Source organism: Acanthopagrus latus, chromosome 17, assembly GCF_904848185.1.
Source record: "Acanthopagrus latus isolate v.2019 chromosome 17, fAcaLat1.1, whole genome shotgun sequence".
Lineage (NCBI taxonomy): Eukaryota > Metazoa > Chordata > Actinopteri > Spariformes > Sparidae > Acanthopagrus > Acanthopagrus latus.
The window spans coordinates 8,132,129-8,156,629 of record NC_051055.1 but is presented as its reverse complement, the minus strand read 5'-3'; the positions used below and the strand labels follow the sequence as shown (position 1 = coordinate 8,156,629).

The window sequence follows — 24,501 nt, the reverse complement described above, 5'->3', positions numbered from 1 at the left end:
CTGTCTAGCGCACTTTACATCAATCTGGCGGCTGCCAGTAGGTTTCAGCCATTCTTAAAGAAAACACTCATTCATATGAATCAGATCTTTGAGACAGGGAGAAATCTAAGAGTGGTCGTTTTACAGCAGGACTGAAACTGTAGCGAGAGCTATTTGAAAGGGAAAGATTTGTTTGACCTCTGCGTGCCTTATTGGCATGAAAATTGAAAGCAGTTCGCCAAAGCATGTAGCAACCGTATTTTTAAGTGGCACTAAAGACGAGAAAATCAAAGGAAAACGGGTTAAGTGTTGGTTCTGAAGTCTATAGATCATCACAGCTTAACCTAATTTGGCAGGAACATAAAACTGTATGTTTAGTGTGCTGGGGGATGTGCTCTGAGTTATGGATGTGGTTTTTGTTTTTTGCATATCTTCCCCCCCCCGTTCCCAAACAGCATTCAAACCCAGTCCAATCCGAAAAATGCTCAAAAAATATGCTATGCGTCATGTTCTGACACATGCCCGACTGCCCTCTACGGCCTCTCCTTTCCCCACAAATCATGTAATGCCTCGGCTCCTCTAGCGCTCCTCCTGTCAATCACGTTGAAAGCGAAGTGACCCAGACACACAGAAAAAAGCCACACAGAACGTGGTCAAAGCAAGATTATGGATGCCATGTTTTACCATGCATGTTCTTCGAGACAGCTGAGGAGAGTACACACCATCCAAAGTGCCACTCCCTGCGCACGATAAACCGACTCCGTTTACGGTTTCAACCACAGAAATCATATTACGTGAACAAAAACAAATCCGCAGTTCCCACTTCTGACAGCTAACTGGAGATCCCTCTGAGCCTAAAGTATTGTATTTACAAAAGGCCGGGTCCATGTGAACATCACTGAAGAAGCCTTCGCAAAGACCTTTTTTAATAAAAAGACTTAATACGTGCCTCAGTGTGTCATGCCTGCAGGGCAGAGGGCCGCTTTAAAGCCGCTGCTTTTGTACATGAACCACATGAAGGACCCGTCACTTTTCTGCTTCTTCGCCCATCACCAATACATTGTGACAGCTTGACAGACTGAGGATTCTGTGATTCTGTGTAAAAAGTAAAGAAAATTATGACTAGAATTTTTCAGGGGAATTGCTTTGTTTTTTTTGCATTTAAAAGTCTAAATGATATTTAAAATTTTAGGAATATGCTAACTGGCTTTCTTGCAGAGAGTTGGACTCTTGTGTCTTTGGGTGCGTTCGTGAATCCAGTCTAACGCTACACTAAAACTTGAGCATGGCTGTTTAAAGAAGTAGAACAGTCAACTGTCAGAAAACAGACGAAAGAAAACTTTACTGTCAATCATGTACAACATTACAAATCATCTCACCTCTTCTGTAAGAGCCTGACAACAGTGACGAGGATGACGTGAAAGCTAAGAGACACATGACTCTAACAATATGCTTATGAAATTAAGTTTTAGAGATGCACTGCTACAAGTTAGCAGTTAGCTAACGTTAAACGTACAAACAGCTCACTTTCTCTGCTAAAGTTAGCTAGAGCTTACCTTTCAGCTGCTCATTAAGAGCTGACTGTTTAGTGCTCTAATAAAATCAAACCATGTATTCCAACAGTGCCCCGAATTCACAAACGGTCCAGCTTATGCCAGAGAACGCTCTGAAACTTGGAGTGATTCATTTCAAACGTGTAAACATGCAGCTACAGCCAACAGCCTGTTAGCTTAGCTAAGCAAAACATCTTGCAACGTGTAAACAACTAGCCGGGCTCCGTACCAAAAACAACCGGTCAGATTTAATTTGGGTTTTTCAACAGCTGAAACAGATATAAAATGTGTAATTTAGTGAGCTTTAGTGGCACTGGTTGGTGGACTTTGTTACTTTTAACAGGCTAGCTGTTTCCTATTTCTTCTAGTCTTTATCCTTAGCCCTGAGCTCAACGGCAGCTATTTTTAGCATGCTGCTACATAGCCAATTTAGGCTACCACACGAAGAATGGAATAAGTCTTCTCAGGCGACCCTCACTAAAGTGTACCTAAAGTGTCAAGCTCTTCCTAAACAAAATCCATCATCATCATCTTTGAAACTATTTGACAGTTTAAAAAAAAACATTCTAATCGAGGCCGTAAAATCAACGGTACACGGTGCAACAGCCCTGCAGATATTCACTGATACGTATCTAACATGTTCAGGTGAAGTTCGGGTCTTTCATTCATGCAAAACAGTCACACAGCTCACAACAACATGAAGAATGACGGCATGTTTGGAGCGCAGCACTCTTCATTCTGCAGCCGCGGGCAGGCTGGGAGGTTTTGCTCTGAAGCAGCTCAAGAGCAATTAGGGCTGCAGTAAGATCCAGCAGAAACCCAAACTCTGTCTCAGGTACGTTTTTATGAGTCCAAAGCAAGCGTGACAGACTGCTCTCAGGGCTGCCAAAAACCTCCGCATATACAAGGGGGTTCCACCCACGGCCCGGCTAACTTCCTGCCTTCCACTCACCTACCGTTACCCATGAAATCATTCACATTGACCCATTCCAACTTTCTGCAACCCGAAACCCTAACAAGGCAAATTGCACATAATTTTTGTGTTTCTCTTAGAGCCCTGAACTTCACATTGAGAACAAGAAGACATTCTTATGTACGGTTTCACTGATGTGGGCTCTTCAGTAAATATGTTTTCAGGACCAGCGCTGCCGAAAACTGGTACTTTCCAACCATTTTCAGCTCTTTAAATGTGACAATTTTATTACAAACCCTAACTCTATGCTAAAAAAAACACATAAAGAAAATGCATTTTACTATCAGACGTAAAGTTTAATATAAACTTTGACCATATCAAAGTTTGATATTGGAGTACATATGATTTTTAATAAAGTTACAACAAATCCTTTAAGTTTAAGTAGTTATGTTTTGTGTTTTACGGACAAAATGGGATTGAGCAATGCCATAATATTCCTGTTCACATATATGTTACTGTAAGATGAAGGAATTGTTTTGTGTTTTGCCATACCTGAAAAAAAAAAAGTACTTACATAGCTCTTTTCCTCCTCTTAGCTCTGTTCAATCACAGACTGGTCCATGGAGCAGCTTTTACAGCTACAGACCTTTTAAGACCAAACCCCATCCAGTCATCATCTCTTTAACCTGCTATGACATTTTTTTTATACGAAATATTGATTATTTCCGTGTGTAAAAACCCAAAGGGAGTGCAGTGGGTCACACATAAAGTGGAATGTATCCACATTAGCAGCCGATGATACTGGGGCACAGTTGTATAAAACAGCGGTTTGTGAGACGGTTATTTTGATTAGACCCTGGTTTATTTTGTCACGTTTAATTTTTACACTGAACTAAATGGAAAAATAAGAGTTCTGAAAATTCCGGTCAGACGGTGTGTCTTGATTGAGAGCTGAGGCAAAATCATAACGCAGCAGTGAATTCCGAACCGAGCATTCGGAAGACAAGAGCTTATATTAAAACACAAGTGTTTCTATTCTTGCAGTCCTCCTCCATTTCTCCATGGGGCCCTGGTATGTAAATCTAATAACGCAGACTGCGAGTGCACCTAACCAGCGGCCACACTGTCCATTGTTTTTCAAAAAAGACACTTTACAGTACAGCCTATGTTAGAAAGTGTGGTATCATCACGTACCAGGACAATAAAGTTATTCAATTCATTCACTGCATCCTACCGCCTATAAATGTCATATGGCTAAGAGGCAGCATTGGCAAACCTCAAGTTTTGGAGTCACATAGCAGCAGCAGGTCAAGAAGACGTGTGCTCTCATGTGGAAAGCATCACATTCACCAACAGAATTATACGCTTTCATCGTGGCACTGAGACAATTATTGTTTATTGTCCACCTCCCTTGTTCCCCCTAAATGATGGTATAAGCTTACTGCTGCTCCAGTTTAGAGGAAAAAGAGAAAGCTTGGGAGAGGGAGAGAGAGAGAGAAAGAAAGGGCAGATACGGGACAGAGCAGCACTGCAGCCACCAGCCGACGGGCGGCGGACCAAACCGTAAGAAGCAACAGCCGCTCTCTGGATCCCTGTTGAAACCACCTCACTATCCCGGCTTACACGCTGCAGTGGCGAAAAGGCAGAGGAGCCAACAGTGTCAAGCCTCGCACTCAAGAGTTCACCAGCCGCTGCACCATCTCAACATTGTTCAAGCTCATTAAAAAAGCTGGTGCATGGAAAAATGACATCAAACCGCCCCGCTTTTCAGGCCCGTGACTTTATTTGTCATGGAACTGGAAGTTGCACTTAGCTCAAAAATTGCGGAGAAAAAACAGACGGGGCAAGAGGGGGGTACATTGGGCCTGTGCACTGAAGGCACATTTCTGTTCCAATTTAGCAGAAAATATGTTGGAGTTGCCTCTGACTCCTTTCCAGCTGGAAATAGTCATGTTTTAGGATCTACGTTTTTTTTTTCCCCCCCCAGTTTACTTTAACAGATCACACTGTAGGCACATGTTTATAATTTAGGACAGTCCTGCTGCTTATAATGATTTTGCCAAATGAGTCTGAGCAAACACTTGCTGTCAGACGTATTAGCTCGGCCAAAGTGTTCCTTTGACACAGATCCACCGGGCAAGGCGGGCAGCGCAGAGATTGGAACCATCACTTGAAAGGGTGGCGGGTTTATATTGTGAATGGGTAAAACAGGCAGCCGCGGTCCAAACGGGAAACTGGAAAATGGGGGCCAATTTAAAGCTTCACTTTTTTTAGTGCACAATAAAACAGAAGCTGAAGGTAATTTACTTGTGTGTGATTCAACAGGTTGAGCCAGAGGCACATGCAGGTGAGAAAACTACATTTGACTCATTCAGTGACCACATTGCCATCTTACAAAGAACTTGTGTTAAAGACATAGGACAGAATAGAATAGAATAGAATAGAATAGAATAGAATAGAATAGAACAGAATTTGACATTATGGGAAAGGTGTGCGTTTGCTTTCCAACTCAGATCGAGCCATTTTCATTCTATTTTGTTCATGTGTATGTGTGTATATGTATATATGTATATGTATATATCATACATTGCCCTTCTTTGAATAGTGAATTTGCAGTTCTTAAACTTTTGTGCAGAATGAACCAATCAGATTTAACAGGATAATCCGTGAGTATCAGAGGCTTTCAGGCGGGTCTTGTAATCAATTTGGAGACAGTCAGGCTCACTGTTTTCTGGTCCCAGTCTTTATGCTAAGCTAACCTGCTTTTGGCTCCAATATGTTCACCGTACAAATGTGCAACTGGTACTGCTCTTCTCATCTAACTCTCTGCAATAAAATTGGTAAATATAAATGAAATATAAAACTATTTCTTTGAAATAGCAGTTACAGTTAGCAACCTGGTGAAGCCGCGCGTGCCAAAAAATAACTTTCCATATTTCAAGGGGCTCTTCAGAAGTTTTGTGTTGTGCTGGAAGCCGGTCAGTCATGTCAGCATACTCAACTTCTAAACTAATGTTATGTACAGTTGCTCTATGTTAGCGGAGTCCAGCAGCATTAACCCTTTAAACCCCAAGGTCCCCCAACTTAATGCAATATTGTGTTTTAATGGTGGCAAATGTAGAAACTCATAGAATATTTCAGGTCTGGGTATAGTCTACACAGTATTCCCAAAATTGAGAAAATAAGGTTATGACTAGATTGTAGATAAAACAATACACTAAAATACAATTAAATAGATGTTATTTCTCAGCCAGATTGCTCACACTTAGTCAGCAGTCAAGGAGATGTCCTTGTACAATGTGTATTGACAGTCTCTCTGCCCTGTTCTGTGAACCTGCAGCCAGTCAATAGAGACATTTACAGTGTTTCTGAGTCAATCTGGAAACACTCTACACCTTTCACCCATCTGTCCAGCTGAACTCATCATGGCTCTCACCCCTGCAACCCTTTCCAACTCCATATGAAGACCCTCAGTTAGTTCACTTCCTTATTAACATCTTTATGATGGATTATGACTTAAATCCCCTGTCCTGGGTCCGATCCCACATCTGGATCCCCTGATGTGAAAGAGACCTCATAATTCCTGTTTGGAGAATATTAGAAATAAAAGGTGACCTCGCTGACCTCATCTCACAGTATGCGCTGCAGTCTTTTAACACTTGCTGCCACGATGATGGACGCTTCAACCTTTGACCAGAGCAGACATGTGACCACCATGGAAAGCTCTATGGTCACATAGGAGGGAAAAAACTGAGAGGATGACCTTGATGTGGCGGTCAAGACACAGCATCGCCTATTCACTGTGGCTTGCGGTCCCGTAAAATGTTTTACAGCTCAGTCGGGTCTTGAAAACAACGGAATATCTGTTCAGAGTCGTTGTCAACATAGCTTAAACAATGCACTATAACAATGCAAACCTCTAATCAGATTAAATCTTTGTTCCAGGGGAGGAAAAATCCACTCTGAAACACAGTTTTAACACTTTTAAAATAGCTGCTGGTGATGGTGCATTAATAGGTCAGCTTTATTTTTAGGAGTGTAGTTTACATATTAACATAACAGCTATAAAGTGGTTACTCCAACAGAAAAAAAAAAGTAGGGTAAATGGCAGCCCTTCATCACAACGTAACGCACGAAACATCACACGCTGAGTGGGACTTTCCCCAAACATATACACATGCTCAAACTTTCCAACCAAAAATAATTTCTCCCTCATCATGGTTTTTTCTTCTTCTTCTTCTTCTTCTTCTTCTTCTTTTTCCTTTTTCTTTCTGAATCAACCTTGCACTTCCTGCTGAGTGGCACAGGTCACTGCTTAGCATCTGCCTTTGATTCTCCTGACAGTGACACTTCATGCGCCATGGTTGATCAGGGCAGGTGCAAAAGGACTTTATGACACTCAGGAATGGGATCGCCACAGGAGTTCATCGATGAGTCATGAGGATGGACTTTATCGCTCTCTGGGCAGGCGCTGGGAGGCGAGCATGTGGTTTATGTTTCTTGCCAGCTCTTCCCCACCCGTCCACCGTTATGCGTTCCTTCAAAGTAAAAAGGTTAACGCTCCCTTGAAGTGCCCCGGTAATGTTCTATTCATCTCCACTATTTCCGAGGAGCTCGCGCTATACCTGCGATGTTGTTCCATGAATGCAACGTGATCTAAGATCAGTATTAAAGCACTAAAATAGAGCTCAGATTGGGAGGTTCCAAGCACCATGACAACTATACATCAACGAAGCACTTTGTAGGCTTAGGCGATATAAAACTTGACATTTTGATATTCCCAGAACTTCTGAAGCTTAGACCTGATAACTTATGGTCTCTTTGTAAAGGAGTGCCAAACTATAAGGAATATGATGAACAGCTTTATAGCTTTTTAGTCATGTGAGTCCAGAGATGGGGCATGCCACATTTGGAAATGATTTGTTTAACTGTCCAGGAGGTGTTTGCAAAATACTTTACATTCTTTAGGTAATTATCAGAGAAATCCATTGAATCAAACATGGTCTAAATGAATGGAACTATGTGCATCCGATGGAGCTTGTGCTGGTTTCGCACTAAGGAACTGACTTAGCTCAGCTGCTCTGTTGTCTCTGTTTCTAGTAGCAACCCAAAATAATAACATGAATATGTCACCTTTGTTTATTTTTTTGTTTTTAACTGACCAGACAGCAAAATCAAAGAACTTAGTCCGCAGCGTATTGTATTGAGAAAATGGACAAACAATCTATGGAGGTGATGTTAATGATGCTCTTCTTCCTTTTGGGAGAAATCTCTGCATATTTAGACAGATGCATATAGACAGATGACTAGAATGGATGCAAAGATTATGATATATCTTTGTTATTCCTCAAATGAATCTACCCAGGTGCTTGAAATGCCCCATCTTTTCCAAAGTTCTCCGTTTTTTTGACAGTAACCAATAAAATAAAACGACAGATGAAGTTCATGCAGTGTAAAGACAGAAATAAGCACCAGAAGAAAGTGAAAAGTTTGAAACTTTGAATTTTTAAATATTTACACTCCCTAAAATCCAGTCAAGCTGTGGGAAAGGCGCGTTTTCCCCCCGTTGGAATGAAGAAAAGGGAAAGGAGAAAAAGGGTGGAGTGGCTCCGATTAGCCCACATGTTGGTAATTTATCACACATAAACCTCACACCTAATTTTCACACCTGTAGCTCAACGTGCTGGAAGTCTAGTAATTCACTCAGTCACACACACCCACACCTCACACACACACACACACACACACACACACACACACACACACGCTGCAGAGTGGGACCTGGCTGTGGGTTTCCCTCAGTGTGAGAGGAGAACGAGGACATCACAAGTAAGGATCGGTAAAGTCAGCGGGCATGCTCGGCATATTTGCACCCCATGCTGCATTGCTCTGTCCCTCCCACTCCAACCCTATGTTCGACTCTCCCCTGCCTATTTGTCATCACCTTGACTAAACTCATCCCGACGTCCAGCTCACACATGAGAGAAACACAAAAGCTGGACGTGTTTTCTTTTTCTTTTGTTACGTTCCAGAGAGCACAACGTATTAGATCTGCAAATCCAGATGTGAGACACTCATCTTTTGTGGAAGTGTTACACAGAAACAGATTGCAAACTAAAATGTAAAAGGTTGATGTGAAAAACAGTGTTTTATTACTTCCTACCACTGACTGGTGGTGCTGGAAAAAAGAAACCAAATCCTTCACTTACTGGTCTGATTTTGATAGTGATGCTTGAATATAGCATACGTAAGCAAACGAGACAATCCGCAAGAAAAATGTATGTTTCTGAATAGTTTTTATAGTTATTCATAATGCCTCCCTCCACATCAGAATCCGACTTTTCTTGGTTGGATAGGTCATAAATTAAAAATAGTTTGCTGAGGATGAACTGAGGAGTTTCACAGCCTGAAGAAAGAAGCTGCACTGTGGTCTGGTGGTGAGGCACTAAAACAAAGTTGTCTTTTTTCTGCTTTTGTCCACAAGGGGCGCCAGAATCAACAAAAACATAAGTTCAATGTTGCAGCTTTAAGTAACAGTAGAACAAAAGCAGGATGGATCACTAAACTATCGTGAAAATCTGGCAATAAAAAATGTATAATGTTCATTCAATTGTAATGTCATGTATCTGAGACAATACTTTCTTTTCCTTGTTTTTTTAATAATTGGAGTTAAACATGTAAAAAGTGTGTTGAGAGCTGAATTCTTAAGTTGGGACTCAGAAAACTACACTTTTAAATGCTTAAAAAGAAGTTCAACATTTTGGGGAATACCCTCTTGTCTGCACGCTGAATATGAATCTAAATCAAGTTAGCTTTGCTTGGCAAAGGGACTGGAAACACAGCCAGCCTGGCTGCATCCACGGGTAATAAAATCTGCCAACCTGTTCCTCTAAACTCCCATTCCCATCCTCCATTTCTTCGCATATGGCTTTAGATTCATATGATGGATAAGAAACGCAGTACTGATCTTCCCAGCTGACTCCCGCGTGGAAAGTAAGTATAACAACACAAATGTTACCTCAAAATTCTGTGAAAGTCTGCGATTACGTCACAAACTGTCGACAATGGTGGAGAAAGTATTTAGGTTCCGTCTTTGAGTAAAAGTAGAAATTCCATTATCATATATTACTCAGTTAGATCATGAAAATAAGCGTCCTCTGAATAAATAATATATATATATTATATATATTAGTGAAATATTGCTACTGCTGCATAATGTTGAGAAGGAGCTAGTTATTAATATGTACTGCTGGATATATTAATGATATCAATTAATCAAGTGTTTTCTATCTCTACCTGTTCAATATGTGTAATGAAATGCAGCGTGAGTGTAAAGCAGCAGAAGGAAAAAAAACAAACTTTTTGTACAATAGAGCTGATTTTCACATGTCTTGTATGATTGAAAGAAATAAAAAGAAGCAGTAGCTGGCATGAGCAAAAAACGCACTACCTAAACAAACTCAGCTTTCATCAACACATTGGCAGACGTCATACTGTTTGACTGACATGTGACAATCAGTCCAGAGCTCTTTGCATTAAAGACAGAGACAAAACAACCAAAAGGAGAAGGAAAACACGAACTTGCTCCCAAAAAAAAGAGCCTACGCTGTCCAACTGCCTCCGGCGCATACCAATCTTGAGTAGGCACGACGTGAGCGCCTGCCACAAAGTTCTACCTCATTAACCCTTTAACAAGATACAACTTCGCACCCCTCCTCGCCCGCTGAGGCCAACGGGGAGATGTGAGGTGACCGCCAGGGTCAAAAGTGGAGCGCACCGCGGGGGACAGATGGCAAAGACCTGGTCTCACTTTTCACACATGGTGCCTGCCAGACAAAAACAAAAAAAGACCCTAAACATCAAAGCCGTATGTTTCTCCTCTAAATAAATGGTCTGGATCCAGTATCTACACTCAGTCCCTCACTGGAAAAGAAGACAACTTTGCTTGTTTTCTCATCTAACTGAAGTCTGTTTCCTTGTAGAGAAAGGGCCACATCATTATTCGATCACTGAGGGTTGAATATTAGAATAAAACTGACATTTTTCATGTGAAGCTGCCAACGATTGATACAGTGTTCCTGTCTTTACCCTAAAATAACTTGAAGGGTATCCCAAAAGTACAGGCACGCACATCAAGACTTTAGAAAGAAGTTCATCTGAGGTGCGTCCAAGGCTTGAGATGGACGGCTTGTTCAGCTACACTGAATCAAGATGAGAGCTGCCGCCCCCTGCTCCAACAGGTGTCCGGGTCACATCTGGCTCCCCGTGCTCACACCACCATGAAACTGCACCTGAATGGCTGGCATCGCCCAGGCTTCTTAACAGGAACCGGCTTGTGTTGGCTCCAGTAGGCCACGCTCAGGCCTCAGGAGTTCACATTTATTCCCAACATTGCCCTTTGAGAGAGGGAGAGAGCGACTTGGAATAAATGCTTTCATAAAGTATGAAGGATGAGTGGACTCCACCGGCCAAAATGGAGCACATAAAGCAAAATGAAAATGACTGTGGTGCAAGGATAATTTCCTCTCAGCAAAAAGGACTATATGTGCTCCCGGGTGTGGAAATGTAATCTGCTGCCACAAGAAAAGAGAGCTCTGGTATGCAGGTGTGCTCGAATCTAAAGGTGTTAGATGTTGCGATGAAAGACACTTTTGGATGAAGGAATGGAGACTCGCATCCAAAACGTCTGGGTGGCACGAGGCGGCGTATCATCGCATGGACGCAGCAGACGCGTGGAGCTGTACCTGTCTTGTGCCTACATGCCACAGTGTTTACGACTACAAATGAGCGGCAAACTGGGTTCTCATACATTGGCTGCTGTTACAGCAATGCCGCGAAGCCTTGGATGTGCCAGAGAGCTACGCAATAACTCAGCCACAGGAGTTGTCTTCCTCTCCTCCAAACAGTCAGGAAAAAATCTCTGAGATGCAACTCATTCTCCGAAAATAACTCTCGACCTTTGAAGCTATTCATAGAAATATCCTGTTCTAAACACTCATATGCATATGCATGCTCCATGATGATAACCAGCCCCACGTTGTCCATTACACTTCACTACTGCCCATTACTGCACCAAGGCAGTACCATCTCTGAAGCCATTAGCTGGTAAACATGTAAACTACATGTGACCCCTGCCTACAGATACCTATTAGTTATGACTCCTGCTGGTGACAGCTGTTTACACAGCTAAGGCCCCGCTCCTGAGCCCTGGCCCCAGTCCAAATAAAATAATATCCAGTTAAGGAGAAGTCAGCCAAGATGTAATACAAGTGCATAACTAGAGGGGGGGAAAGAGCGAAGGAATCTGAGCAATGTTAATGGACTTCTTTTTCTTTTAAATCTTTATAGCGGTTGTCTCTACCACAGCCTTGTTTCATTGTCTGGACCCTAAAGCAAGATTAGTGAGAAGCCCTGATGGAGAGAGAAAAGTTAAAAACAGTCACCACAATTGATGTCCTCCTTGACAGAGTGCAACATAAAAATGCGCTGCATTAAAATCATAACACAGCTTACAAATTTCCCCCCACAATTAGACTTCCACTCACTTCTGACAATGTCTGTGTATGTGGGGATCTTTGTCCAGAGCCTGCGTGGCCTGAAGCCAGAGCGATTCACAAAAATATACAAGGGCTTAAGTCAACACAGGCAATAACAAGGCAAACAGCAACTAAGACCACAACCACACAACTACTCAGACAGACATTGACTGTGTTACAGTGAACAGAGCTGGACCCATTCTGGTGGATACATCTTGGCGTAGGAGGGCAAGTTACGACTAGGATGCATTCAGGGGCAGGTGAGAAGAAAGCAGGACTGACTTGACTGACAAAACGCCTTTGTTCACCTACATATGGGCGGCAAATTACAGGAACATGTGAAGCCCCATAGATAATAAAGTTCAATGCCTTTGATCGACTTTGGTGATACTTTGCTCATTTATTCAGATTTTTTCCTTTAATTAGTCTGCCATCTGTAGTTTTCTTATGTACTTATGCAACCCAACTGAAACAACCATGGAAGCAAACCTTAAATTATAATTGGACTGCATCCGCCCACAAAGGCCTGACTGTAAGAGGCGTCAGCAGTGACGCCTTTAAGTCTGTCTGTACTTAGACTGTGTGAAAGTCCAACACTTTTTTGGTGGGATTTAACAGACCCTTACAACAACAACAATACTAACCTCACTTAGAAAAATTGATATGGACATAGCCCTCTGTGCTTCTATGACGCCGGTCATCGATTTCTCTCATTGGTAAATGGAAACGAGCTGTCCATCCACATGTTGTCCACATAACTCGAGCCTAAACATGGATCTAACAATTAAAATCTGGATGAAGCACTGGAGATGTACTCAGTGGTGCGTGAAGCCAAAAAAGCTCAACTTCCCCAAGTATGAAAATACCTGGATATTCCGCACTGAGGGGACCATAGAGCGTGCACATTAGAGACTTCTGCCAACCGAGCCGGCAAACTCCCAGTTTAGCACCCAGCTAACCTGGCTGTTCTACACCAAATTTTATTGAATCGCATGGCTCAAATTATGAATGAAATCAGTCATTTCCCGGCGGTTGTGATGCTCACTGTTTTACAGACACTTCTTTCACAATGTACGCTCATGGGTAAAAGTATTGCCGGGCCCCAGTGCATAACGTGACGTAATTACATGGCTTGGCCACTACTAAACATCTTCCTGATTAATGTTTATCCACTGGTAACACTGAAAATTCTCAATTGAGGCAATTAAAAACACAACTTCATCAAGTGTTAGCTCGTTGTTGCTAGCACCCGGTGTCACAGCTGTTACACTATGGAAAGACAGTATGGACAATTGTAGATAACATTTGCACTGTCGCAGTTCTGCGAGGAAAAAGACATGAGACAGGGCTAATGTGCTCACTACTTGACGACCAGGATGCTAGCCAGCTAGCTACAAGTTACGTAAAGGCGGACAAGTTCCTCTCTTATCACAGAGCTAATCACACAGCTCATTAAGATGATTGACAATTATTTGGGTGTGAGCTTGAACAACTGTAGTGGAACAAGCGAGACTGCCTTGAGGCAAAACATTATGTACTGTAGCTTCCATTACATGATTGATCTACAACCTTATTGCTTTGCTGTGATGACAGACAGATGCATGTCTCATTCAATCACCCCCTCGCTGCCCGCCCCCCTGCATCCTCTCTTCCCATCACTTTCCTCCTTTGCTCCATCCATTCTGACCACATAAATCTTAAGGAGATGACCCTTGAAGACCTCTTTACATCTGACATGCACGCTACGTTACCCTCCACGTCCCCCCTCCTCTCACTCCCTGTCTCCCTCTCCCTCCGCGGAGGGAGTCACAGAGACAATGAGCTCAACGTCGAGGCCCAGTAATGACTCCCAGCCTTGCTCCTGATTAAAAACACACCGGGTGCTTCTGCACTCCGCAGGCAGCCATGAGGCCTTCCCCTCCTCACACCACAGGGCCTGAGAGCGGGGAGATAGAAGCACAAGCCAGCCTCAACACAGCTCCATGCCCAAGAAAACAAAACAAAAAAAAATCCAGTGCAAGCCTTGCACTCTGTAGCATTTGAGGCTCTTGTCCCGACTAGTCCAAGCCTGATTCCACGGGCAAGTCTTCATTTAGTCTAAGGGTGCCCAGTTACCAACATGAACCCCAACCTCAGCCAAGCCAGTCCCTGGCTTGGATACATCAGTGGTGGGGCTCAGATATCCTGTCACGTATTTGCATGCGGGTTGGGATTATCTTTCACACTACTTCATCATCGTACTGGCAGAAAATTTTGAGAGAGGCTTGACAGATGTACACAGTGAGTCAGACAGGCAGTTAGACAGGCAGTAGGCAGCGGTGGAGGCAGCTGCACCTTTACCTTTACCTCTCTGTGTCCACACTCGGGCCGCCAAATTACAGGCGAGCTCCTCAGAGAGACCCTTTATTGCATCTGACCAGCTCACTTCCTCTCCATACCAAAGGCATTGCATGCTGAGCTCTATTTTGATGTGGCGTGTAAGCATAATTAGAGGTCCCATAAAAGCAGGGGGGGTGGGGGGGGGGAAGGAGTCTTGTCCATCTGTCGAGTGTTAAAGGGTGGGCATGAGGGTAGCGATCAGAGCCCCATGCCTCACTGTTGTTAAAGTAGCAGCCATTCTAACAAGCATCCATGCAAGCGCCAACCTACAGTCGGTGTGTGTGTTTGTTTCTGCACACGGTGTGTTTCCTCAAGGGGCCTCCTTTAGTTTCAGATTTCCAGGCCTTGCAGATCGATGCAAAGTGGGTACAAGCCGGCACGCACACGGAGGAACACACTGACAAGGCAAACAAGAGCCGATACAGAGTGTGACCTTTTCTAGAAACATTAGAGCATCACTTCCAAGGGCTCCCAGATCCTTAAATCTGCACAGCTCTTCTACACGTCAGGCAGGTGGCAAATCAAATTTATGGCCTGTCGAATCGGCTCAGCTACCAAGCTGCATGCCCAAAAGTTGTTTAAGTGAAATACGCCTATTTACTTCATTTGCCTGGAGACGTGAAGAAGATTGATGCCATCCTGACATGCGGCTGTAAATATGGAGTTAGCTTAACATGAAAACTGGAAACAACGAGTGTGGCTTTGTCTAAAGAGATCCCCAGAACAAAATCCAGCTCCCCCGTGTTTCTAAAGCTCACGAATGAGGGAATGTCATTTGGCAGTTTTACGTGGGGCTACGTGTTGGACCATTTGTTGGCCGCTGGTTCTCCCCTGACGCCTGCCACAGCTGCTGCTGGCCAAATTGTGACGTTTAATATAATGTTGTACAGTTAATTAGTGAATTAGTGGTACTTTCAGGTGGATATCATTGACAATAGACAGAGCCAGGCTAGCTGTTTCCACCTGTTTTCATTCTATTTGATACGCTAAGCTAATCCAGCCTCCAGCTCCATATTCTCTGATACATATTTACCACACACAGGTGAGAATGGTTTTGACTTCTCATCTAACTCTTGATAATAAGCGAGCATATGTGTATTTCCTAAAACATCCCTCAACTCAAAGGATGATCTTTTCCTTGACCTAACCAAGTAGTTATGGAGCCTAAACCTAACCAAACTGCAAAGTTTTCAAAGTCTAAAAGTCACTACATCTCAAAATAAGTGAACTGTTTGACAGCAAGCCTTGTTTTGAAAGCCGAACCAGACGTTGCACATGACGTGTCATTTCCACCTCGACTGCGGAGACATTTTCACGTGCAAAACTCATAGTTTGGAGCTTAATGGTTGCTGTATTTGATGTGTTGGGATCGAGAACACGTTGCCCAACATGCCTACGTTGAGTCTCAAGCGTAATTTAATTAATATGTAAACAGCGAAGGGGAAATTGGTCATTTTAACAATTCTCGTGATCAAATTCATTGGGGAGCAAACACAATGGATGCCTATTGTATCCACGTCATTACCTCTAAACAGCTCTTCGTTGGACTCTTTTTAGAGGTGTGTATTAGTAATGTGAGAGGTAAGCAGTCTGGAAGTGTGTTTCGGTGTAAGCCTGAGGGGCTCCATCTCCGGCTCTGGGCAGCTCTCCTACCTGCGAAGCCCATGAGTCATTTTTTCAAAAAATGCTCCTTTTGTGTTGTTGTTTTATGTGTGGCACTTAGAAATGATTCCCACATTAGATTTTTTTACAGCCCAATAAACTTGAGAGAATCGGACCAAATTGGCTGGTCACATTTAGTAGCTTTATAAGGAAACGTATTAAGGTGTAATTGCTTTTCGGGGGCGTGCGCAGTTGAGGGAACAGGCCTAGGTGAGGGTTACAAAACCGCCCTCTGGAGGGACACTGCACTTTTTGTCTGCCGCTCAGGAGTTTCCAATCACCGTGCGGAAATATGGAGTGTATTATAAGATTTTTATATGATAACTTCATTTTATTTCACATTTCCGAAAAAATGAACTTTTACAGCGTGGTAAAAATGTAGCCTGGAATAAAACCATCTGTTTGGCGTTTGGCTCTGCCAGCATATGGGATCCTCTGATGACAATGATTGAGGGTGAAAGAGAAGGTCCCCCTTGTGTATTGCCTCCCTGAAAACATTTTTTGAAAAAGGAAAAGGAGGGGCCAAATCTGCTCACAATGAATTCTTCCCTGGCTGTGATGTGATAGATGGACGGGTGCAGAAGTGTTACAAAACAAGTTTTATCATCCATGGGAAATGGATATTACTCATACAAGGAGCAACACCCAAAGAACTGACAGATGAACAGGAATCCTGCATCCCACCTTACTGCTTCACTTAGTTCCAATTGATAAATGTCAGGTAAAGGAGCATTATGCTGATTTAGATATATTTGGCATAAAGGGGCACTGTGTTGTTTTGGAGAAGATATTGAAATTCTGATTTTTTATATTTACAGTTTAAATTAGGTAATTATTCAAACATAGAAATGTTTATTTTTTTGCATACGTGAATCAACAAGTTGTTCTCAGAGGAAAATTAGGTCCCCTGAGCGCTGTTTAAAGCTAGAAAGGCGGCAGGGTCCACTACATATAAACAAAGTAAAACAGTATGAAATAGTGTTGTTAAAGTCAGTTGGTTTATTCGGTCACGAAAATGAAGGGGATTGTTTGTTTAATGTATTAGGGCATAAATCATCGGTCAATGAAGAACTTTCCTGACTAGAATTTTTTCCCCAAAACTGGTGCTTAAATTCCGACGCCAGGGGTCTCAAAATAATGACCATCATTGCCGATAAAAAACCTGCCTATGACAATCTACTGTTGAATGTTCACAGACGAGGTCCCGTGTCAGAGTTTCACTCACGTTACCTATTAGTGACATTCTCCGACTTCCTTCCTCGACACATTATCTTCGAGTTTTTTGATGTTGCAACAGTGGACCAAATGAAATACACCATTAAAGGTGCACTATGTAGTTTGATCGGAAGAGAAAGATCTTTGGTGACTGATATTTTTCTGTCTAACCAAACTGAATAAACAAGCTCTCTTTGCTCTCATGACTGCATAAACAAACTGACCTTAAAGGACGCAGCTTCATACTCTTTGACTCTGTTTACATGTGGCGGACCCTGCCACCTTTCTAGCTTCAAACGGTGTTCCCAGGACCTTATTTTCCTCTGAGAACAGCTTGTTTATTCAGTTATGGAAAAAAATGAATAGAGTTTGCATTATTACCTCATAATTCTGAGTTTGAATTTCTTCTCCAAAACTACCATGAAAACATTAAGAACGATGCAAGTTTAAAACTCAACAAAATATATATAACAAATAGTTTGTAGACATTTAAATGCGGAAACATTATGTATTACGTCTTTAAGTAAATTCATCAAATAATGTTTTTTTTTTTTCTATGGGAAAACAGAGACAAAGTGAAATGGATCATCCCCACTTTGTCACATGGTGCCTGAAAGAATCCCTCGCTCTCCAGCAGAAAGTTCATGCCACTGCATGTTTTTTCCTCTGCCGGGGTTTTTCGGCAGTGTAGCATGGCATGAGCGCACTGAGGAGCCTTTCACCGGCTTCATCTGATACCGCTGTGACTCGGAGCTGGAGCTGCGCTACAGGCCAGGATCGACATGCATGGGTTAGTAGGTCAAACAAGGAGCTAGTCTTTCGACAGAGTTCGGAAGCTAGGTCAGACTAATGTGATTTATCAATACAGCACATAAGTGAATCATTGTCCTTAATGGCCATGATAATCCCCGAGACAGAGGCTGGATGTGATTGGTCCAGGAGTCCCGGGTGTGAGCTGTTCTTGAGTTGATGTCTTGATTTGAGCATCAGGAACATGCACCTGCGGGTTATTCATGTATCTCCCTGGACTCCTTTTTTCTCCCTCTCTCTCTCTCTCTCTCTCTCACACACACACACACACACACACACCTTTGAGCACACACACACACACACACACAGATTTACACTCATGGAGGCTTGGCTGATGGGGCCTGGGAGAGAAAAGACAGAGCTCTGTTCCTTGACGCCGGAGCTCTGGCTCAGGTCAGGACTCGGCTCGCTGTAATCCCTCTCAGGTGATGCTGTTCACATTCAGCCGTTTCCAGCTGATCTGCTTAAATGCGCCTCACTCATCCCCGTAAAAAAAAAAAAAAAAAAAAAAAGCCCCCGCCTCTCCTCAAGCGAGGACGAGGAGGAGGGGGAGGAGGAGGAGGGGCTGCTAATGCTGCCGCTGCTCCACGCTGTCAGATCACAGATCACTTTTCAGCGTTTCCTTTATGCGATCAATCTGCCGCTATATACACGAATCAGATACACCAACTCCTTCTGTGTCACGGAATGAAAAAGGTCAGGATGCAGGGCTCACATCACCTGGATTAGAGTGGCATCATGTGAGAGAGCCTTGTTAGCAGACGTGCCATCTGCGGGGCTTTTTTCACTTTTTCCAAAGGCGAGAGTGGCAAGGCTGGTTTTTAAAAGCAGCCTCTTGGAGCACTCCCTCCCCTCACTTAATCAACGTATTATATTGCTCCCGTGCACCCGGTTCCAACGTTAACACTTACACACACAAACCTGGGACCTGTGTGTGTCAGCACACCGAGGCCTGATTTCCTCTGGCTTAGAGAGAGAGGCCGCAGTGTTTGAACGGCTTATCTGCATCAAAAAGAGTGCTTTCATTTTAACATTTGTACGACCGAAACTCCACATCGTCTTCTCCTCTTGCTTTATCATCAACAAACTTAAACCACAAAGTCCACTTACAGGAGTCGAACACCAGAGAGCATCAAGTTTCAACACACTCTTTAGAGGGAAAAAAAAAACAAAAAAACAAACCCTCGGCCACAGATCATGACACTTTTATGTGTATTCTGGCATCAGAATCTCACCGCACACACCCTTCGCTGCCGACTGTCATCGGCAGTACGACATGTCATGCATCTCTGACCTCACTCCCTCCGCCCTGCTGGGCTGCGTCTAATCACGTTTGCCCTTCAAAACATCTGGCAACGCTGCTGAAGTAACAGATTACACAGTCGGGTGTGATCTGAAACGCGCCGCGGCCCCGCTGGGAGCTCAAATTTTGGGATTTTCTGGCTAGATGCGGAAGGGTTAACGGTATCGCATGGCAACTTCTCACCACTCCCGACTGCTGCTACCTATTCATTACCTGTTTAAACGTCCCAGGGCCCCACTGCCTGTCTCTGTTCCTTCAGGCAGCGCTCGTACTCCAGCCTGATTTTATGTAGTCAGCAGGTGGCATCATTAGCCAGAGAATAAAAATGAAAAGTAATACCCTTGAGTCTAGCTATGATATCATAGAAGGGCTCATTGGCATCACTTCCCCGCTCCTAATTGGCAGGATAGGGGGCAAGGAGGTGTAAATTTAATATGTTTTGTCATCTGTTTTGCATGAAAACATGTATGTGCACGGTCACCGCAGCCAAACGGGAGGTTTGGGTCATGTCATGCAGTGAGTGAGCGAGACAAGATCAGCCCCGAAACCACACAAAGATCCCAATCTCTGCCTCTACATACATTTAAGCAGCCCGAGTCAAATGCAATGGCTGTTTTTCTCCTTGACATCCCCTAATTATACTGGCATCTCAATCCCTCACACCTCTCCGGGTCATGTGGTCACACGTGTAATGGCAAAAACTTTTCTCTTTTTTTTTTTTTTTCCCCTGCACGTAAAAAAAAAAAAGAAAGAAAAAAAATGAGAAAGACATTCGCTAAATTACGTGTTTTGTTGCGCATAAAACAGTCGCGCCCGGGGAGGCGAGCGTGGCCAAAATTGAATTTTCAAACGTGTCTGGGTCTCAACACTCCTGAACGGTTTGGAGGGCTCTCCGTGCATGCCAGACGGCGCTGTGTATAAAGCTGTCACAGGAACCTCGAGGGCTAGAACAATATTCAAGCATTTCTGGGCCTATTGGACAATGATCTCTTACACATGCTTCTTTCAATATAACCGTGATAAATAAAGGAAGGAAGCAAATACCGAACACTTGGCCGGCTGCCATCGCCTGCTAGAATGGCACTTTTGGCCCAAAGTACAGTTTCCCCCCTCAAACACACACACACACACACACAAATACACATTCAGCGATACAGTAAAACCTGTACATATTTGCATGGGATTAGTTTGACAAGTGTAACATCCGCTCTGAGAGCCGTGGGGGTAACAACGTGTAGCTTATGGAGCTCAACCTAAAGCTGTGCTTGAGGTCAAATGTGTAAGTTAACCTCTAGATCTCATCCCCACCACCACCACACCACCCTCTCTGCCATTCTTTCTCACAGGAACCACGCAGATAAAGCTACACACACGTGTTGTTGCCGCTTCGACTGTCCAAAAACACCCTCCAGGTTGAAGCAACTCCGAGAAAATGAACTGATCACACTTGGAAAAAAAAAAAAAGGATTCTATCTCTTTTATACTGTCTCAGATCGCACAGTCCTCAGAGGGAGCAGCAACACACAGAGGAGCAGAAGAGCGTGTGTGTGCCAGTACCCCGCACTGCCTGATTATTTGCAGATGGGCAGTGGAGGGCTCACAGAGTGTGGAGGTTCCCCCTGGCACGCAGCGCATATGATTAAATCTGTGATTGCCTTACAATTTACAACACGACCCCCCCATCTCGCTCTCTCGCTCTCTCTCTCTCTCTCTCTCCCCTCACTTGATGTGACTCTTTCTTCAGTGCGGACTGCGTAATGCTGCCCAAAAAGTGCGCTGCGGTCCCCCGTGCGCCCCTTTCCTCTCGTGGTCACTCCGAGGGATCTTGGTAATGTGTTATGTCACAGTTTCAGGAGAAGGACTCTACGGGGGGGGGGGGGGGGCGGGGGTGCTCTCCTAATCCCACTGTCTCCTCATTCATTCAGAGTGGAGAGTAGTATTTACAAAGGGGCTGATCCCCTCCTCAGCCCCCTGCGCCTCCGCCGAGCGATTGTTATGCGGGTTTCCTACCAACCGTTCAAAGTGGTTATGAGATCAATTAAAACCAGCTTAGGGGGGGTTGGAGGGGTGGAGATGTGCAATTCATAAGTCAGAGGAAGGGGATTCCGTATCTATTCATTAAACAACCCCCCTCTCTCTCGATAAGCCGCCCGCTCTCTACACAGCGATCCGCACCAGCAGCTTTTTCAGCAGCTTCACATGTAAATAATAAAGGGAGCCCTTTGTTGGGGCCGCAACATTTGGGAAGTAGCGCTAATGGCTGTCTGACAGTGTGGTTTCGATATGATAAGCCAATCCACTGACGCAACACGTTCTAATATTCTTTTTTTTGTTGTTGTTTTGGTTTTTTGGTTTTTTGTTGTTTTGTTTTTTGTTTCCGGAGAGCCACACGCGTGGCCAATTTTGCGCACATTTTACGCATTAGCCACCGGCCCTGAAATCGTTACATAATGATAAAAAGTCTTCTTTCAAGAGGTGAATAAGTTACATCAGATGCCACAGGACTGATTTGCGGCTCGGGTAACAAGTTTCTTTAAGCGTGATATTTTTTTTTTTTCCTTTTCTTTTCCGGAATGTTCCTGGGTTACAGTTACAGATTCTCACCTGCGCGCTTTTCTTTATCATCAGCTGTGGTGATCGGTACTGGCTTATGTCTCTCCTGACTTGCCCGCCTTGCTCTGCGCGCACCGTGCCCCTCTGGAGAAGGAGCCGGGCTTGTTTTCAGGACCGTCGCCTCCCGTGACCCACACTCCAAACTCTCCAGGCTCCTTGTTAAAAAGTCGCTCACTTGGATGCTGATCTGAGACCTGTGGGCTGCAAGCCCCCCCTGCACCGTCTTACCTCTTTTGCTTCTCCTCCAGCGGTGCGACGGCGCCTGACAGTTGCTGTACTCCATACAGTTCAATACGATCAGGGCAAATGAGAAGAGTCGAAACTGCATCTGGACGGCGATCTGGTGCTCGGACTCCAGTAAAAAAGGTGCCGGCGGGGGGGCTCGGGATGAATTCTCTGACTTTCGCAATGTCCTCCCTCCAGTTTTTCCTTGAGTCGATCCTCGGATGTGTCAGACATCAGACGGGATGCGACATGTTATCGCGCCGCCGATCGGGATCATTTTCTGAAGCGCTGGTGATCCTCCAGTCACTAAAAGTGTCCGTGTCGGTGCGCTGCGGGGAGAATGACAACAACAAAATAAAAGAGGTTAACTGTGATAACAGTGTAATGAAATCAACACCATTCTAAACAGTGATGCGCGGGGGGCTGATAAGATGGAGGTTCAAAAAAAAAAAAGAAAGAAAGAAAGAAAGAAAGAACGACTCGCTCTTCTGTGTGTTAATGTGCGGAGAAAACCATCACAGACGCGCAGGCAATGCGTACCGCTCAAAACGCCCCTTCCCAAGGAAAAAAAAAAACAAGCGCAACCGTGCGTAATAGTCGCCAGGACGCTCCGTGTAAGAACGTGTCGGTGTGTACCTTGCATCAGATGGAGAGTAATCCCGCTCCGGTCCACTTTCTCTCTCTTTTTTTTCCTTTCTTTGTTTTTTTTTCTTTCTTTCTCTCTCTCTCTCTCTCTCTCTCTCTCTCTCCCTCTCTCTCTTTTTTTTCGTCAGGTTCCCTCTTAGTGCAAGTGCGGCTCGGGAACGTGCAGCATCCCTCTTTGTGTGTGAGAAAAAACAAAAAACAAAAAACTTGCGCCTCCAGAAGAGAACAGAGGTCCGAGGAGGAGGAAAAAAAGGTGGTCGCGGTGAAGGAGGAGGAGGAGGATGATGAAGGAGGAGGAGGAGGAGGGGGTTTCCTTTCCTCCTCTCTTTAAAAAAAAAAAAAGAAGAAGAAGAAGAAAAAGAAAAAGCTTAGATTCCGTTTACCTGCGTCTCCTCACTCCGAGCTCGTCCCGTTCGGTTCCAGCAGCAGGGACAAACTCACATGTGTTGCTTTCTATACAGCGGAGAGCGAGAGCCGGTAACTGACTGACTGGCTGACTGACTGGCTGAGAGTGAGTGAGTGAGTGAGTGAGTGAGTGAGTGTGCGTGCTGCGCGCTGCTGAGGTTGACTGGCTCCCAGCTGGTCCTGATGCTTGCTGTCCCTTTCCGCTCATATAGCGCCCGCGCCGCCGTCACGTGTGGAGATCTCCAAGCTCGCCGTCCTCTTCCTCCGTATTTAAGATGTTGAAGATGACATTTAGTGGAGTCTCCCCCCACCTCGGTGCGCGCCCCCCCCCTCACCCCCACCCACACTGGCCGGTACGAGGGTTGCCTCTGGGTCCTAGTGAGCGGGAAAGAGTCTGGAAAACCATCCCAGAGGAGCAAAGTTAGTTCATGGAGGAGGAGGATGAGGGAGGGGGGGAAGTCACGACTTTCACCGCGTCCCCCGTTCCAGCACCCAGAATACCCCTTCAATATTCAAACTCATTGAGTATCTCCCCCCTCTCTCTACCCCTCACCTATATGCAGACTTACAGATCTCATAATTGAAGTCCAGTGACCACTCTCATTTTTGGGGGATCAACAGAAACGGGCTCCATGATTGCCGCACGGTTTGGTTGAGCTTGCCTTCCGCTGACGATAGCCCGATTCAATAATTACAGGTTCGCAATTATCCGCATAACGTGCGTAATGAGGTGGGCCGGCAGGTCAGCCGTCCCGTCACGCCTCTTTTAGGACGACTTTAACCCTCTCCTCCTTCGGAATGAATGATAATCGTTAGGGAGGCTGTAATTGTGGGAGAAATAATTGAATAAATTCAGGGTTGTTGTTTTTTTCCCCCCCTCCCTCCCCAGGCATAGGGCCTTCCACACTGCCAGAGGAGACTCCATCAGCGGGAGGCAGAGAGAGGTCCTACCTTGTGAGGAGAGAGAGACGAGGATTGTGGAAGCCATCCGCTCCTGAGTAACAGGTCAAGAGGGAAACTGTGACACAAATGTTATAGGGAGAGAGGTTCCGACGAGAGGAGTGGGGGAAAATAAAAATAAAAAATGTGTGGCGATGAACAACTGTGAGGAGCTGGAGGGACAGTGGACAGTCACAGGAGGCATGTCTGGGCTTATCATCCCCCCCAGCAGCTGGGACACAGAAGCTGTGAATGCTCTACCCGCTTCTGCCACTAGGTGTGGCACTTAATCTTTTATTTATTTCAGGGCAATTATTTTTTCCA

At 44.4% G+C, this 24,501-nt stretch overlaps 1 protein-coding gene across 6 annotated transcripts in view; it reads right to left on the bottom strand.

The window, feature by feature from the left end:
* The window catches only part of rspo2 (R-spondin 2), a 62,511-nt gene extending 38,135 nt beyond the window's left edge, over positions 1-24,376 (bottom strand). The window contains exons 1-2 of one of the 6 annotated variants that reach the window (XM_037075984.1): positions 24,190-24,376; positions 22,192-22,517 (exon numbers count right to left, since the gene is read on the bottom strand). In XM_037075984.1, the coding sequence (XP_036931879.1) occupies positions 22,192-22,291 (100 nt within the window). In that variant the 5' untranslated portion in view covers positions 22,292-22,517; positions 24,190-24,376. Of the gene's footprint in view, positions 1-1,358; positions 2,088-2,223; positions 2,548-22,191; positions 22,518-22,824; positions 22,913-23,216; positions 23,357-23,807; positions 23,929-24,189 lie in introns of those variants that run through there. The other 5 variants (XM_037075987.1, XM_037075985.1, XM_037075986.1 and 2 more) reach the window with 5 other exon arrangements.
* Between the last annotated feature and the right edge of the window lie 125 nt (positions 24,377-24,501).